The 18,984-nt window shown below is 35.3% G+C and overlaps 1 protein-coding gene across 1 annotated transcript in view; it reads left to right on the plus strand.

Moving 5' to 3' along the window:
- The first annotated feature begins 321 nt into the window (after nt 1-321).
- RTKN2 (rhotekin 2) overlaps nt 322-18,984 on the plus strand; it is a 74,293-nt gene continuing 55,630 nt past the window's right edge. Inside the window, exons 1-2 of the mRNA XM_030335168.1 lie at nt 322-464; nt 7,308-7,504. Coding sequence (XP_030191028.1) covers nt 405-464; nt 7,308-7,504 — 257 coding nt within the window. The 5' untranslated portion in view covers nt 322-404. The remainder of the gene's footprint in view (nt 465-7,307; nt 7,505-18,984) is intronic.

Raw genomic sequence — 18,984 nt, forward strand, 5'->3', positions numbered from 1 at the left:
GCCTTGGCGGGGATGCAGGTAAAATGCACTGGGGCGTGCCTCCAAAACCACCTACCTAAACCCTGTGCCCGGCCAGGTGCGCTCAGTGGCCAATGTACTCCCCACGGCCCTGCCCACTCTTGTCCCAGGCCCGCCCACTCCTCAGTCAGTGCCTTAAACCTGCCCGCCGCGCCCCACTCACTTCGCGGCCGCACTGAGGGCTCGGGTCTCGGCGCGCTTCCGTGCGGGAGGCCCGGGCGCTGCCACTGCGCGTGCGCCCTCAGGCTGGAGGCCCCCTGCGCCCCTCCCCCTGCGGCCGGACTTGGTACGGCCGGGCCGGCGGTTGGCGTCCTCCGCGGCTCAAGCGAGCGGCGGGCTTTTCAAATCTTAGGAGGAGCGGCGGCGGGCCTGGCAGTGGTGCTGAGATGGAGGCGCAGACCGTGAGGGGTCCCGAGCTCCGCCTGGCGGGCCTTCCCGCCCATCAGGTGAGTGAGGAAGGGCCGGACTTCCAAGTCTTCAAGCCACCGTTTTGCCTCGTCGTCGAGAAAGCCCCCACTCCGCGTCTCGTATTCAGCCGTGTCCAGAAACAAAGGGACGGACTAGGAGACCGCACTTTGCAGGCTCCAGTGGAGCTAGGAAATCTCCTCATCCCCCTCCGGCCCCCGATTTCTTTTGGAGGAGACAGACCCGAATGGGGAAGCGATGCCGGAGTTCTTCCGTGCGTTCCCGGGCGCACCTGCCGGCTGCTTCCTTCCACACCTCCCCCCCCCCCCCCCCCCCGACACACACACACACACACACACACACGGTTTAGATCCCAGTGTAGGTGACGCAGGGGAAATGGGGGTCCCGGGATTTCCAAGAAGCCCACCCGAGGCCAAGGGAGGACGGTTTACTTATTACTCGATTTGACGGAAAGCACAATTACTGGAGCGATGTCCACACACGACATAAACTCGATGGGGGCAGGGTGGAGAAGCAAACTGCAAACTTAGAACTTTAGAAAAATTTGGTTTGATAGTGGATTCTTTTCGAATCGGATAAGAGAGAAGTTTGATGTTTTGCTATTTCGCCATGTAAAGTATGTGTTTTTTTTTTTACTGAATAGAGACCAATCAATTATTAAAGTGTTATATTTTCCCCTGACCTCTAACTTTAGAGTCTTAAAACTGATGTCTTTATGCTTGATCTTCCCTTTAATCTCCACCTTCTTTTACCTAGTTCTGAAATAGATTAAACCATGTGAAAATGCCAGTTTTGTAGGTCAAAATTAGTAGACTATTAGCACTTTTATATGGCCCAACCTATTTTTTTTTTTATTAGAAACCTGGGTAAACCTAACCTTCTAACCTTTGCTTAGAAACCTGTTATTTTGTTTAGAAACCTCAGCAGATACAAAATTGTTAGAAATTCTTCAATAATACTGAGGGAAATAAAGCAAGACAGTAAGAACTATTATGCAAACCAAAGTCCAACTCCTTTATTAGTAATGCTGTTTTATGCCAGCATTTTCAAAAATTTCAGACATTTTGATGTAAAATGCTTTTCTGTCCTATCTGTTAAGTACTTTGTTCTGATAACAGAATCTTGATTTCTAGTGAATGGGCAATCTGTTGAGGTTCTCGTATTTATTACATAGGTGTTGGTGTAGCCGTGTATTTATTTAGCTGTGTGCAGCAGTAATTTTTAGGAATTTTACAAAAGAGACAAGAAGATAAGGTCATGAAAGAACTTTAGCTACATGGAATGAAAGTAAATAAATATACATAAGAACTGGGTTATTTACATGTGAGATGGTACAGTAATATTTAATGATTTCATAGGCAGTAAGAAAACCAAGTAATTGAGTTGTGGAAATTGCTTGTGTTTGGATCTTGGATAAAAATTGCAAAATAGTAATAGGTTTCAATTTAACAGGAATATTGAGGCTAAGAGAATTTTATACTTGACTAACAGTGATTTCTTATTTGCTGTATTTCCTCTGATATTAGTGAAACTGCCACCTAATAGGGATAGGACCAAAGATTCTGAGGTGGTCATAACACTAGTGAAACATCTACTGAAACCTTGGAGTCAGCTGTGAGTACTCGCAGCATAAAGCATTGGCTTTGGAGTCAGATTAAGGTCAAATCCAATTCTGCTTGTTGAACAATCTCAAATAAGTTAACCTGTCTTTTCTAAATCCTTGGTTTCCACAGTTGTAAAATGGGTAAAATGCTTATCCTAGAAAGTTGCTGGGAGTTGAGAACCTTTTTAAAGTACTTAGCATAGTACCTGACACTCAGAATGTGCTTGAGGGAAAACTTTTTCTTACTATCTTTTGTCCCATTCATCTGTTGGGGCAGCCACCTAACCTTTCTTACAAACTTTCAAGCTTTTGAAATCTTAATAAAAAAGAAATTCAAGAAGTAATGCCATTGATGCCGGCAGGCTGGTTCAGGGATCCAGAAGGGGTCCCACAGGACCAGTCCTTGGCTTCCTGCAGGATGGAAATTACATGTGAGCCAGCAGGAGTGAGTTTATTGAAGATACAGAGAAAGCAGTTACAGACAAAAGTTCAGGAGACTCCGAAAGGAGAGGAGCACGAGTCTTGTCTTCATTCGGGGTCTGGGGGTTTTTACTGAGGACGATGGTCTAGTGTACGTGTCCTCTCAGGCATCTAGGAACCTGTTAGAACAAAGATGAGGGCCCAGGTATTATTGCTTGGAGCCAGGGGGTCTTGGCATTGAGATGTCTAGTGCCAGTGGTCTGGAATACACATATAGTAGCTTCTTCCAGTCATTCTCATCTGGTTCATCCTTAGATGTTATCTATTCTAGACAAATCATTAACTCCTTGTCCCTTACAAGGAGGACATACACTATTTTCATTATAAGACATGTGTAAAGTGGAGTGTAGGGGCAGGTTGTAGCAAGGATAGAAGCAGGAAAAGGAGCAAAAAGCATATTTTAATGGAGTTCTTCAGTTTCCCTGTCTCACTATCTCATTGTAGTAAACATATACAGAAACATGGATTTAAGAATTCTTTCTGTAATACCATTCCATAGAATAACCACTATTAACAGTTTCCAGACTTTTTCTGTACATAAACAATTCCTTTTTTTTAAAGTTTTTTTTTTAAGTTTATTTATTTACTTTTGAGGGGGTGGGCAGAGAGAGAGAGAGGGAGCAATAGAATCCCAAGCAGACTCTGCATTGTCAGCATGGAGCCCAATGTGGGGCTTGAACTCATAAACCGTGAGATCATGACCTGAGCCGAAACCAAGAGTCAGAAGCTTAACCGACTGAGCCACCCAGGCACCCCTGTACATAAACAATTCTTAAAATACATACAATTTCTTTTAGAAGGATGTATGCTATATATACTATTTTGCAGTCTTCTCTTTCACCATGGTCTCTTAACTAACATGGTTTAACTATATCCATTAGGTGGGTGATATTTTCTATCTGGATTACTACAGTTGTCTTGCAGCAGCCCAGCTTCATTTATTTTTAAGTCAGTGCTTAATTTCAAAATTAAGTCCATTTTCAGGGGAGCGTGGGTGGCTTAGTCAGTTGAGCATTTAACTCTTGACCTCAGGAATGTGAGTTCAAGCCCTGCATTGGGCTCCATGCCCAGTGCGGAGCCTACTTAAAAAAAATATTAAGGCCATTTTTTTTTGCACTTCCTTTGTCCCATTATGCTCTTAAAACCTGGTATCTTTCTGTTGTCTACATAATCTAGATTTGCACTTTTAAGTCATTTCCCTGTTTCATTTTTAGCCTTGCCCTGTCCATTTTTATCAGCCTGACTAGGTATCTACATGATCAGGACAGTACCATAGGCTTCTGTTTGACTTGATTACAAGGTAGCTCATATTTAGAAAATTGAAGGAGAAATGGCAAGAGGAAGGTTTCCCCCCACCCCATTCTTCCCCACCCCATTTGCTCTTTCTGGAGACTTGCTTTCAGACACTCCTAAGAGGGATGAATACATGCTTTGCCATGGGTCCTAGTCAGTGTTTACTCTGCCATTATGGTTGAGGCAGCAGCAGTCATGATTTTAGCTCCCTGCCATACCACTTTGGGGTTAGTAAGCACCATCACTGAATGCTCTATGCATGCCCTCATTACGTGATCATTGTTCTCACTGTGCATGGCACATCAGCTCTTAACCCCAGGAGCACTTTGCACCCCTTACTAACTAAAATTAAGTTCTTCCACTCTGAAAAGACTTTCTTGGCTGCAGTAGTTATCACTTGACCAGATGGGTTTCCCTGTATGTGAAGTATAGATGTGTACTAAAAGAAGTTGCATGGAGAACAAAAAACGGGTAACACCATACCTCTTTTTTTTTTTAAACCCCAGTACATTCAAAAGCATACATATGCTTAACAATTCACCCCACTCATGTCAGCCCTCCCAGATCCACATCTGCTCACTGTAGAATAGGGGAGGTAAGGTCATAGTTTACTATGTATGTTAATTTGGCTGAATTAAGGATCAGCAAACTATTTCTGTAAAAAGGAAGATAGTAAACATTTTCAGCTTTGTGGGCCACATGGTCTTTCTCGAAATTACTCAACTTTGCCATTGTAGTTTGAAAGTAGCCTTAGATAATACAAATGGGCGTGATTGTGCCCCTGTACAACTTTATTTACAAAAACAGGCATTGGCTAGGCTATAGTTTGCTGACCCCCATGCTATTAGAATTCTAATACTAATATCTGTTAGATATATCTTATTTCCTTAATGAATATTTAATCTTAAAAATAAGGTGATTTAAAAAACAAGCCTTAACTTTGCATTTCATTTTTGCACTATTTCCCAAGCCTCTATAATTTTATAGTCTTTATCAAGTGATGAAGAGAAGACAGTCTTCATTTACAAGATGGAAACCCTAGAAGCCCAAACTGATTCTTTAATGTTTTTGTGGCCACCTACTGGTTTCTAAAGGTTGTTGCAACTTTCCAGGTCACTGTGGAATTTCAAGTACTACCGCATATCTCTACCCTGGCTCTACATTGAGTCACCGGAGGAACTTAAAAACAAAACAAAACAAAACAAAACCAAACAAAAAAACCTCAGGCTCCACCTCCAGAGAGCCTAATTGTTTTGGGGTGGGTCGTAAGTTCAGGTGCTTTTATAAAAGGCTCTTCCTCTACCAGAGGTGATTCTCATGTGTAGCCAGCTTTAAGAACCACTGTGCTGGTTCAGCTGGCTGCCTCACTGTAACATTTAAAAAGCAAAATTGAATTTAATGGCACCAAATGGTATTTGTTTATATTTGGGTTGTGGGGTAAAACTATTCATCTTGCTTCAGGTTGCCTCCTATGTGTGTGTGCTCCCCAATACTAACCAGCTTGACAGAGCTTAATCTTATAGACATGTAGGTCACATAGATAATTCTTAAAATTCGTTATTAATTACATTAAAGAAGAATTTACTTTGGGGCTGACAAAGTCATACAAAGATGAAATGGAGTTGTTGAGATTCAGCCATGTGTAAAGAAGGAAAACTAGCAAATGACTACATTTATGTAGTGTACCAGTTTTGAGTTCTACCACTAAAGAAGGTTTTTATGTGGTAATTACGTGATGTAATTACAGAAGGTAATTAAACAGATCTGTTTTCTGCATGTGAATAGTATATTTGATTGATTTGGATAGTCAAATCATCTACTATAGCTTCTCTTAAAAAAATTTTTTTTTAAATGTTTATTTATTTTTGAGAGACAGAGAGACAGAGTGTGAGCAGGGGAGGGGCAGAGAGAGAGGGAGACACAGAATCTGAAGGAGACTCCAGGCTCTGAGCTGTCAGCACAGAGCCCGACACCGGTCTCGAACCCATGAACTGTGAGATTATGACCCGAGCTGAAGTTGGGCTCTTAACCAACTGAGCCACCCAGGCACCCTTATAGCTTCTCTTTTAGCGTAATTTTCATTGACTTACCCTCCTAACTTTTAGGTTTTCTTTTTGAAAAGATTGTCTTTTTAATACCTGAAACTTTTGTTATTAGGTTCCAGTTACATTTTTTATATAGATTTTGATTCAATTAAATGGTAAATTATAGCATTCATTTTTTTTTTTTTACCACAGAAGCCAGGATAATGGTCACTTTACTTTTAAAAATAGACGTCCCAGAGCATTATTGTGTTTGTAGTTTAGTAAAGAGTATATCTAATGATTTATAATTGTTTAAAAAGCCACTGTGAATTAAATCAGAACAGTACGTTTCAGCTTCTAGAATTCTATTGTTACATGTGTAACTTGTATATAGAGCGGGCCACTACAAGATCATTGTATGGAATAAAAGACTTTCAGAACTAAAATGATTTAGTAGTTTCATGGTGACTCTTTAAAATAAACAAAAATCCAAAAATATATTCTACATCTCTGTTCCATCTGATAGCTAAAGCTTTGGACATTTTTTAACACAGTGCTTTCCCTCTGTAGCTTCTGAGATTTTATTGACTTTGTTTACCATAGCTGCTAAACCTCAGTCCCTTTTCCGGCATCTGCTCCTTTCCAACATCTGTTTTTCCTTGGTTAATTCAGTGTCATCAACCACATCTTGCTATCCCACAATACAACTTAAATAATATGTACATGTGCTATAATATTCACATTAGTTACTATACATATTATTGTATTCATTTCCTGGACTGTCCCTTAACAAATTACCAAAACTAGGTGGCTTAAAACAATGGAAATTTATTCTCTCATCGTTCTGGGGTCCAGAAGTACGAAATCAAGGTATCTGCAGGCCCATACTCCTGCTGAAGGCTGTAGGAAGAATCTTCCCTGCCTTTTCCAGCTTCTGGTGGTTGCTTGGTAGTCCTTGGCTTATAGACTCATTACTCTCATCTCTGTTTCAGTCTTTACCTGGAGTTATCTCTGTATGTCTCTCTGTCTTCACATGGCTTTCCTATAAGGACACTAGTCATTGGGTTTAGGGCCCACACTATTCCAGTATGACCTCATCTTAACTAATTACATCTACAAAACCCTGTATCTGAATAAGGTCACATTCTGAGGTTCTGGGAGGACAGGAATATTTGGGGGACACTATTCAAACTTGCGAAGCTATGCAAAGAATATGTAATGTTTCTCACCCTTGTTTCTGTTGTGTTTCTCCACTAGATTGTAGACTTCCTAATAAAGCAAGAAATTAAGGTTTTGCAAAGAGCATTTTTGAATAGCTATATTTTTTTGTAATATCATACTTCAAAACTTTGTTACTTTCCCAATATGTTATAAAATCACTAGCACATTTTTACTAATAAAAAGAAATGTTATAATTTTGGATTTTTGCTATCTTTAAAAAATGCTTTTCTCTTTTTTTTAAGGACTGCAGCATTCAAGAAAAAATAGATTTAGAAATTCGAATGCGAGAAGGAATATGGAAACTCCTTTCTCTGAGTACTCAGAAAGACCAGATCTTGCATGCAGTTAAGAATCTCATGGTATGCAATGCTCGAATAATGGCTTACACATTGGAGCTACAGAAATTAGAAGAACAGGTTGCAAATCAAACTGGAAGATGGTTAGTAGTATAGTTTTCCTATGGATTTTAATGTACTGAAGTGTTTGAATTAAGAACACAATATAAGTTAACTTTAATGGCAAATATCAAATCACCAAAGCTTTTTAAAAAATAAATACACTGAAATAGACTCTGATACTATAAACATTTTGATAGTAGAGCTCATAGTAAAGTTACTATTAAAGTAGCAGTTTTCAGCAGGCGATTTTGTTGTGTTCCAGATTGTAAAATGAAGTGGTTAAGAATCAAGAACTGAGGGAATATTTTAAAGAGGACCAAGACTGATAATTAGTATATAGAAATGTGAATTTTTTAAAAAACGAGTTGCTTAAAAAATGCTAACAAAGAGGTACTAGCTGAGAGTAACGGAAACACGTATAGAAATTGAAATGCACACCCCTTTCACACGGTGAACATAAATCCTAGAGAGGCAAGCAACTTAACTCAAGGACTTGTAACTGGCTAGTGACAGAAGTTAACAGGAGGTTGCTTAGGATTTGCCAAATAATGTTACTCTGTGCTGCCATTTTGGATTGGGTCTAGAATGTGTGTATGAAATTTACATCCTATCCTATTTACAATGCCCAGTCTTGTGCTCGCTTTGGCAGCACATATACAATGCCAGGTCTTACTTGAACCCAAGAATTAGCTCAACTTAGTGGCTAGATGGGGATTTCTTTTCTAATATAAGTGGTCTTACATCACCCATCATTGATTGGTCTTAAAACTGTACTGCTAGTGAAGAGTTTCTTTTGATACGTTAGTGGCTATGTGCTGTTCATAGCACATCTGCATTAAATTCTTGAAAAGTGAGATTTTTGTAAAAATAAAATGTTGATGAGATTGTGATATAATAAAGACTTGTGTACAAAGTAACTAATATTTATCAGCTGTATTGCCTTTGGATAGCTATTTAATCTCTTTGTGTCTCAGTTCCTTAATTACTGTTGGTAAGATAATATTTACATTTTGAAAATTAAGATTATATATATTAAAAACCTAATTTAATACTTTTTACATATTTATTATTCAACACATAACAAATAATTTTCATTATTATTTATCCCTGATGTTATAAAATGAAATTATTCTTACGTCACAATTCAGGAAAATATTTTTCACATGGGCATACACTGGTTTAAGTCAGTGCTTCTCAAACTGGGTCATATAAATCACTAAGAGTACATAAGTATGTGTCAGGAGATATAAAAAGCCATAGAATAAATATGACACACCTTCTTTATTAACCGTGCATTTTTAAGAAAAAATGAGAAATTTATAATTGTGGCATAATTTGGGCTGTTCTACTCATGGAGAGAGATATATGTTCTCTTATCCTTTTTAAGGATATTCGGTCAGGAGGGGGCTGTTTCAGTGGAAGAGTTTGAGAAACACTGGTTGAAGTACAGTGTGGGACTAAACACTTGCTATTATATCATCTCTCACAGTTACATGAAATGCTCCTCTGGAAATCATATCTGTCCTCCACATTTATGTTCTTTAAATATTTATAGTGAATTGTGAATTGACTATTTTCTTAATTTGGCAGTGTAACTTTTCTAAAGTTACTGATTTGTAAAAATGCTTAAATAAACTTAATCCTTATGGGATTTATATAAAAAAGATAGGAAAAAATATCTGAAACTCTCAACTGGAAATGTGCATGTTTTTCAGTTTCTTTAGAGATTATCTTCATTAGATGAAAATAGCTTTGCTGCTATACATACATTTATATTCATTATTCCTATAAAAAATTGTCTCCCTTAATTATAAAATTATTTCTTTAAAGAAACCTGAATATTCTCTATGAATTCTTTTGTTTATAATTCCATATTGTTATGTGCAGATAGAACCTGATGTTACTGATCATATAAATATAACTGGAAATTATAATACCTACCTTCTTATTACATAAAAATGACCTAAATATTTTTTTATTTCTATTTTTTAAATTTTAAAAAATATTTATTTATTTTTGAGAGAGAGAGAGAGAGAGACAGCATGAGCAGGGGAGGGGCAGTGAGAGAGGGAGACATAATCTGAAGCAGGCTCCAGGTACTGAGCTGTCAGCACAGAGCCCTACACGGGGCTTGAACTCACCAACTATGGGATCATGACCTGAGCCAAAGTCAGAAGCTTAAACAACTGAGCCACCCAGGTGCCCCCAAATGATCTAAATAGTAAGGCAAGTCTTATGATAAGTTTTTTCAGTATCTTGAAGAAAGTTATGTAAATTATGCCATTTGATGAATCAATCAAATATTTACCAAATATCTACTACTTGTAGAACAATTATTAAGTACCGTGCTAGTGTGTACAAATTCAAAGAACAGAATATGTCAAAATATGAGAATATTTGTATATTCAGAAGCCAAACATTTTACCTTTAGAGATACAGTAGTCTGTTCCTTAGCTTGGTTTTGATAGTCTTTGAGGTAGAAAAATGGTTTGCTTTTACATTGCTGCCAGAGTTAAAATAGCATTTTAATGAGTCTACTGCTTACCATTAGTCTACCTTCTCTAAAATTTTACTATAAAATATAAACAAATTAATATAATTTTTAGCTTTGTTAAAGAAGAGTCAAATCAGGATGAAATGATAGAATTGAAGAAGATCTAGTGGAAGAATTGGGTCTTCATGATCTTCGAGATCATGAAGGATGATCTAGTTTGGTTGGGTGAGTAGGAAGAAAGTAGCATTTCAAGAAAGAAAAATAGCAAAATAAAAGCTCAGGGTGAAAGATGACCATGAATTATTTTTTTTAACGTTTATTTATTTTTGAGAGGGAGAGACAGAGTGTGAGCAGGGGAGGAACAGAGAAACAGAGTCCGAAGCAGGCTCCAGGCTCCGAGCTGTCAGCACAGAGCCAGATGTGGGCTGGAATTCACAAGGGTGAGATCATGACCTGAGCTGAAGTCCGACGCTTACCCGACTGAGCCACCCAGGCACCCCTGACCATTTATTATTTAAGAGCAGTGAAGAGATGTGTTTGGTTGAGGCTGAAGATGAAGCCAAAGTTGAAAAGCAAAGGGATAGCAAGATTCAAGAAAGTTTAGAAGGCTAGCTAGCACGTTAACAGTTGTTAACTGACAGACTTCTAGGTGCCAGGTATGCTAAGGGTGCATAAATATCACATTATAAACTGAAAGAGGTATAAACCTTGGTTTTAATTTCCTAACATTCTTTTTGTCAATTTCTTTGTATATTCTTAGGTTCTGACTTTTGTTGTCCTCTATGCTTGCTATGTTACAGATTTTCATTTCTTATTCCCTACTTTGTTCAGTTTTTTAATCAACTTTTTATTACGAAATTTCATATGTAAAAAAAAATAAGAATAGTATGATAAAAATTGTAAGAATAGTATATTCTCTACCTTGGCAGACCGTTAATAGTTTACCATATAGTTCATCTACTCACCCTCTGTCTTTGTGCTACATGCACACACATACCTTTTTCCTTTTTTGTGTTGGTCCATTTGAAAATAAGTTGCAAACAGCATGGCATATACATCTCAGTGGTTCTAAAAGGAGGAACATTCTACTACATAACCAAAATATGATTATCATGTAAATTATTAACAATAATTCCATAGTAATAATCTAACATTCAGTCTCAATTCACTTTCAACTAGTTGTTAAAAGAAAATCCTTTCTGGTTGTTTTTCTAAAACCAGAATTCAGTCAAGGTTCATATAATACATTTGGGTATGTCTCTTTAATTTCTTTTAATCATTTTACTTTTTTATAAAGACTCCTTGCCATTAATGCCTTGAAGAGTCTGCACTTCTGACAAATATCCTTTATGAATGTCCTGTATTTTGTATTTATTTAATTGTTTCTTATGGTATCATTGACCTTTTATCCTATTTCCTGTTTTAGCTGTACCTGGAATTTGCATCTAATGGCTTATTAATAAGACTCAGGTTAAACATTTTTGGGGCAAGAATTGTTTTAGGGCAGATTGAGCAAGATACATGCTGCCAGTGTAATGTGAAGAGATAATTGGTTTTACCACCCTGTGTGATGCAGTTTGATCCCTTGGTTTGGATGGAAGTTGCCTGATTTCTCCTTTGTGGTATAATGGTTTTTCCTTTGCAATTCACAAGTAATCTGTGGGACATTATATTCTGTTATCTGTTATATTCTGTTATCTAACTAGCTTTTACTTAGCGGTTTTATCCATTTATGATCCTTGCCTACATCATTACAATGAGGTTTGCAGATAGTAATTATCTAACCCTATTATTTTTTCTATACTTTTTAGCTAATCTTCTGTAAGAAAGGGCATTTCTCTCCTTTCTCTCCCACTGCTTCATGGATTGTTATTTATTCAGTGTATTATATCATTTATAGTCATTAATCTTTTTGATAGATAAATTGTCCCAAATTTGTTTGATGGAAGTTCCTTCAAAATGGCTTCTTTATTCTTTTGACTTGCCTCTATTAGTCTTTAAGAACTTCCTTACTTTCTAGCATGAAAAGATGACCTAGGCTTGTCTTGCATTTTCTGTGCCATATACCTGGAATCAGCCATTTGTCTAATGAGTTCTGGTTCCCTTTAATGGTAAATGATACTTTGAAATCAAGATCTGGGCACTGGGTGTGCTCATTGCTACCGGGGATCACTGCTTTTAGACCTTTTTAGTAGACATAGCTATGGGAGAGACTTTTTAAAAAATTAGGAGTTTGTGGGGTGCCTGGATAGCTCAGTCAGTTAAACATCTGTCTTGATCTTGGCTCAGGTCATGATCTCATGGTTTGTGGGTTCAAGCCCCCCTGTTGGGCTCTGCACTGTGTCACAATGGAGCCTGCTTGGAATTTTCTCTCCCTCTCTCTGCCCCTCACCTCACGCATGTGTGCTCTCTCTCAAAATAAATAAACTTAAAAAATTTTTTTAAATTATGAGTGTATATTGATATTTTTAGGTTTTTGTTTTCTTCAATTATTTTATATTTGCGTCTCTTTGTTATTCTGAAAATCTTAATTCATAATAACAGTAATCCTATTTCCTTATTTAATAATGTGATTATGTAAAGTAGTTTCATAATTTTAGTATCAATATGATTACTGACCTAGGCCAGTTCAAGATTTCTTTGCATTTTTTTCCAGCTTACAGAAGTTAGAAAAAATTTCCAGTATACAAAAAGATTGAAAGACTTGTACAATGAAGACTCATATACCCACCACCTAGATTCTACAATTAATATTTTAATTATATTTTCTTTATTCTAAATTCATCTGTTTATCAATTCATCTTATTTTTTGTGATGCAATTCGAAGAAAGGTCTTTTTGTACATGTACATGTTTATCAATTCATCTTATTTTTTGTGATGCAATTCGAAGAAAGGTCTTTTTGTACATGTGTCTATGTATGCGCAAACATGTATACATTCCTGTGGATAGACAGGAGACCATGATTAAAAGTTCCTTAAAGTGATCTTTTTCTTTCAGTTTCATAAACAGGGTCATCTAGTGTTTCAATTTGAGTTTCCCTTTTTACCCTTGGACTAAACTGAACTTCTTGGATATGTCATGTTTCTTTTTCCCCAACTCCCAATTAGTATTACCTAACTCTGCCCCTACTCTAAGGGGCAACCATTGTTAACTGATTTTTTTTTCCACCATAGGTTTTGCTTGTTCTAGAACTTAATGTAAATGCAATTGTCCAGTATGTACTCTCTTTTTTCCTTTGTCATACATAATACTTTTGAGATTCATTATGTAACTAGCATGTATCAGTGATTTTCTCCTCTTTATTGGTAAGTAGTATTCCATTGTATGAGTATACTTCCTTCTAGTGTTGACTCTTCTCTGACTTCTTCTTACTTTTGGTTGCTTGCCAGTCCCTTCAGGTAGTTGTTTTTTAAGTAGTTTTTCCAGACTTTATATTGTTTTCTGTGGAAAACATAAGAGGGGGAGGTAGAGTTTTTCTAATATGAGCTACTCTGACATACTAAAAGAGGAATGCATTTTTTATCTTGATCAGATTTTTATTTTTTCTATCTTAAGAAATATAATTTCTTTCTGACTTAATATAGTTAATTTTCATAACTTTCACAGCCTTTTAAAGTTCTCACATTTCTTTTTATCAGGGTACAAACTTTCATATTTGTTCAAAAGATATATGTTATTGTTTTTAAAATCTTCTACAGCCTGGCTTATTTTTGGGCCACTTGAACTGTCTTGGACTGAAAGATAGGTTGAGATTTTTGTTACTAAAGTTTTTCTGTCTTACCCCTTGTATATCTCCTACTTTTCGTTTTATGAAACGGTTGGTATCTTAGTGCTTGTTACACACATGTTGTCAATTGCGGCCTTTAGCATTGTTATCAAGTGTTCTTTTGTTACTGTTGTCACATAGTGCTTGTCACATAGACTCCAATTTAGGGGTTGCCTGATAACAAGATCATAATCCCAGGCATTTTTAGTGTTTGCATTTGTTTGGTTTACCTCTGCCCATCTCTTTATTTTAGCCTTTATGAATCACTTTGTTGAAGGTGTATTTCTTGTATTCATCCAGAGTTGGGTTTAAATTGTGAACCTATCTGAAAATCCTTTAACTAGGGGATTTAATAAGCCTATTTACATTTATATTACTGATATATTTAGCTTTGACTTTGTTATATTCTTTTATGCTATGTTAACTTATGTATGTTATAATTGCAGTTTGTCTTACAGTATGTCGCCTATCTTCTCTGCTTTTTAAAATTTTATTTAATTTAAAAAGAGTTATTGGTTATAGTAGTTACTAGAACTTTATATTAAAAAACTATACTGGTAATTTTATAATCACTTTAATTCTTTTTTATTCCTCCCCTTAGGCTTCTACTATTTTCTTTTTCTACTTTGAATGATATCATTTTATTTTCACTTTTCATCTACGTGGAGATCAATGAACTCATTTTATTTTTCCATTTTTTCCTTCTGTACCTTTCTATTTTATTTTATTTTAGTTTAGTATTATCTTTTTCTAGGTTGTGGTCAGTTCTCCTGTGATGGAGTAGATAATACATACTAATCTTGTACTTGTGTCTCCACTTTTGTTTTAGTCTTTGATCCACTTTTAAACATGTATAATGTTCACTACCTGACCTTTTGTTGTACTTTCCAAAATCATATCTTGTTTGAGGGAAGTTTATGATCTAGTAGATTTCTCAATGTGAGTATAGCTTTCTTCATATTCTTTTATCTTTAAAGTGCTTTTCTTTAGTGTTGATCTTTAAAAGGACAGCTTGGGTGTATACAAAAATCCTTGGCCAATGCTTTCTTTCCTGGAGTTTCTTGAAAACCTCACATCCCTGTTTTCTTATAAAAAAATCTAATGTCTAATTTTCCTTGCTTTGTAAATGACTTGGTCTTTTTGTCTAGAGGCTGAAAATAGTTTTTGCTATCCAAAGTCTGATAATTTTAGTGGAGTATGTTTAAAGGCTGACCATTTTGGCTCACTTAGAACCCTTTCAGTATGTAGATCCAGTTCTTTTATTTTCAGACAGTTTTCTTGGAGTTAAAGCCTCTAGAATAAAGCACTTAAGTGTCTCCTTACTTTGTTTTTCAAATCTAAGGACTTCAATTACACATAAGTTGGATCTTCTTTGCCTGTCTTCTATGTCTATCACTTTCCTTTGATATTTTTAAAATCTTTATCTAATTTTGCTCTTTTTGCTCTTTTCATTCTCATCCATTATGTCCCTTAATATACTTTCAGTTTTATGTCTTCATTCTTGGGCACTGTATTTTACCCTTCATTTCAGAAATGATTTTATTTTTCTTTTTCCAGTTTGTTTCCCGTTCCTACCTCTCATTTTTTAATTTTCTTTCTTTTTCTTTTTTTGCATATTTACCTATTATTTGTCCTTTACCAGTCTGAGGCTTTAGATTTCAGATTCCCCACTTCTTTCACATTTGCAATAGCTTATTTAACTGCACTCAGTTCATTTTGGAGTATTATATTTTTGTTATTTTATATTTTTTGGAGAGTGGTTTGTGGAATGTTGAAGCATTTTGACGACTCCTACTTTTGTTTTATTGTAGCTTTCTATGGATGTTTGGGTCCTTTTCTTTGTCCCTAGTTAAATATGTAGCATGTAGAGTTTTCTTGGGCCAAGTGATGATAGGTGCGCAGAAGAGCTTACTTGTTTTTTTGACCAAGAGTGTTTTCTATTATTTGAACTGTGAAGACAAATTTCTTTAATAAATGATGACTTAGGGATGTTGGTTAGTTGGTTTCCTGATTTTTTGGTATGATTTTGTTTCTTGGGGTTTTTAACTTCAGTTGCTTTCTTCTTCTTCTTCTTCTTCTTCTTCTTCTTCTTCTTCTTCTTCTTCCTGGTTTTTTTTTTTTGTGGTTTTTTTTTTTTTTTTGGCATGTCCAGCCTTTCAAAGGATACCTCCCTCATTGTGTGTCTCCCTTCTCCACAAGACTAACGACTTCAGAACCAGAATTCTTTTGGAGTCCTTCCCTTTCAACTCCCCAGGAACCAGTGCTATGGTATCCACCAGGTCTTTTATCAGTTTTCTTTTCTTCTAGGGGACATCAAAAGTTGATATTGTGTTTTGCAATGGGTATCTGACTCTACTTGGGTAAGGCCTCCAGGAGCTGGCTTTGATGGTTTCAGTTGTTAATTTCTCCTATTTACATGTAAATGTAAATTTTTTATAGTCTCTGTTTTCTAGTTACACTGTAAGTATGGGCTATAGGTGATTTTATTTGCTTTCCTTGTTAATCTGAAAACTTTTATAAGATACCTGAAGAAATTCAAATTTAACTACCATTATCTTACAGGAACTGGAACTGGGACTCTGATCACTTTAACAAATGCTTTAGTGCCTCTTCCATGTAAGCTCCATGTTAAATACTGAGGCCAAAAATATAAATACACAGTAATCCTCAGTAATCTTTGTATTTGTGTAACATTTCTAAGAATGATATAGATTCATTGAAAATATTATTTCATTCAGTACCTATGAGGTAGATGGATACTTCTGTTTTACAGATGATGATACTGAGGCCAAGAGGTTAATGGCAATTCTTTCACATAACTAGTTATTTATTGATGGTAAGATTCAAACCTAAGACTTCAGTCTGAATCTACTAAATGTCCCCTGCTCCATCAAAATGACCATATATATTTCACTTCATTTAGTATTCACTAAACATTTATTGAGTGTCTTGAAGGTACTGGTGATTCAGCAGTGAACAAAATAGGCCAAAAAAATCCATATGCTTACAGAGCTTACATTTTAGCAATAATATTCCCTCCTACCCAAACCTGCCAATATATCTCTTAAATTCTGAAATACTTTATTTGGTTTTGTAAAAACAATATTAGTCAAAGCAATTTGTAGCACCTAATTATGTATATCATTCAACATAATTGTGATTTTAATAATGCCACAATAACCAGTTTCTTATACTCCAGTTGCCTAATTTATTACTTATGTACTATAACTAAAAAAAAGAAAAAGTATAGGTGGCAAATGAAAATTGTGTACTCCTGGTATTTCTATAATAAAACATGGTATATTAAAGACATTGCTGATTTTATTTTTTAAACTTTATATTGTTTGGGTGTCTGTTGAAAGAGTCTTTTATATCAAAGTTTGAAATAGAAACCTCATCTTTACAATTTTAAGATACTTATGAAGTTATTAATTTTATACCACATAATTTTAGGATGGTTTAAAATTCCATAATAAAGCACTTCTGAATATTTTAGTTTTCACTTATTTGCATAAGAGGTGAAGGATTTTATAACCTGCTTCCAAATAATGGAATCCCAGTTAGAATTCTTTTAGTGCTTCATTAAGAAAATATAAAATACTTTCATCAATTTCTCATTATACCTTGTTAACTTTGGCAAATAAATGCTATTTTAAATTCCCATATTGAATAATATAAAATAGGATAATCTGTATTTACTCAATACAGATTTTTGAGCAACAAAGTGGTTGATTGGCACCCTCTGTTGGTCATTTTATTTACCTACAGGCAGAAATTAAGTAATAAAGCAAAGTTAAAAGTTTGTCTTTCATATTTTTATCTCTTTTAAATTAGCTTTTACAAGTCTTACCAAAATAATGCTCTAAACTAGGTTTATAAGAATAAGGTGTGCTATTATTTAGCTGTGCTTCTGTTTAGATAATTTTGTGGTTATTTGCTTTTCCCTCAAGCTGGCTCTCTAATTGTAGCATTTAGAATTGGCATTAACATTGCAGATTTTCAAACAAGTATTTATTTAACTGTAGCAAACTATTAGCTACAGTAGCACATTATTAAACAGAGAATGTTTAACAATTTTATTGTCAATTTGGATTAATTAGAAAAACATCACATTTTAGCACCCTAAATAACAGTTTGAGGAGTTATTTGAATTGAAAATAATTCAGGCTTCAGCAAAATGAGGCTTAATTGCTTCAGTTTGTCTCATTTTTTAAAACATAGACTTAATTTTTCTATAAGAGAATATGGTTAAATGGATCTATATTATAGTTTGATAATATTTGATGTAATAACTTTGTTGGCTGGCCCTGGAAATGCCTGTGTAAGTGATTTGTAATTACAGGGAAGAAAGCTATACTCTGCCAGGTGATTGAAGAGTTTGGAGGGGAAAAAAATTTTTTTTTGATAAATATTCAGCCATTTTGCTTTTGGTGGTTCTAATATTTCAGAATTTCACTTACCTGCTAAAGCATTAAGTTTAATCAAATTTAGAAATACCTAATGGATCTCAACTTTAGTGTAATCTATGACCTACATTCTATAATACTCAAGTTACTTACCAATATTAGAGCTTTCTTGTATTTTCTCACTGAAATAAGTATTTTAGGAATTTATATTATGCATTGCTCATATAGAAGGTGTTTTTAGAAATATTGCTTAAAAATGCCAGCCAACTGTATTTATATTGTACATCTTACACCAACCTGAGGAAATTGAGATTTGTGTTTGATTTGTAGTGTGCCTTATTCAATTGAACTTTTCACTTTGTGATGAACTAATAAGCAAGCTAATGTTCTCCAGTGTGACAAACTAAACTTGAGTATAAAATACTGAACTTGATTCTTTTTAAACTTATGATTCAGTGAAACATTATCTTGAAATAATCAATGAGTACTTTTATTTTTTACTTAATGAATTCCCTATTTTAACTTAAATACTAGTGCGACCATAAAGTAATTAGATAGTATCCTGAGAGTTTATGGCTTTAAATCTACTACATTACTTTAGTTATACCTCATGTAGTTCTAAAAATAATTATATACTTGTCTTATGTAAGTTTATCAACTTAAGTACATCAGTGTATTATTTCAGTGCATTTGGAATATATTTTGCCTAAAATGCTTATGTGCTTAATTCAGTAAGAGAGTAAGAGAAGTAGACTTACATATTTTGTTTTCAAGTTTTGGCATATGATAATGAATATCTTTGCAATCTTTTTAACAAGCCTACTGAAATGCAATGAGATGGTGTCATACTCTT

Source organism: Lynx canadensis, chromosome D2, assembly GCF_007474595.2.
Source record: "Lynx canadensis isolate LIC74 chromosome D2, mLynCan4.pri.v2, whole genome shotgun sequence".
Classification (NCBI taxonomy): domain Eukaryota; kingdom Metazoa; phylum Chordata; class Mammalia; order Carnivora; family Felidae; genus Lynx; species Lynx canadensis.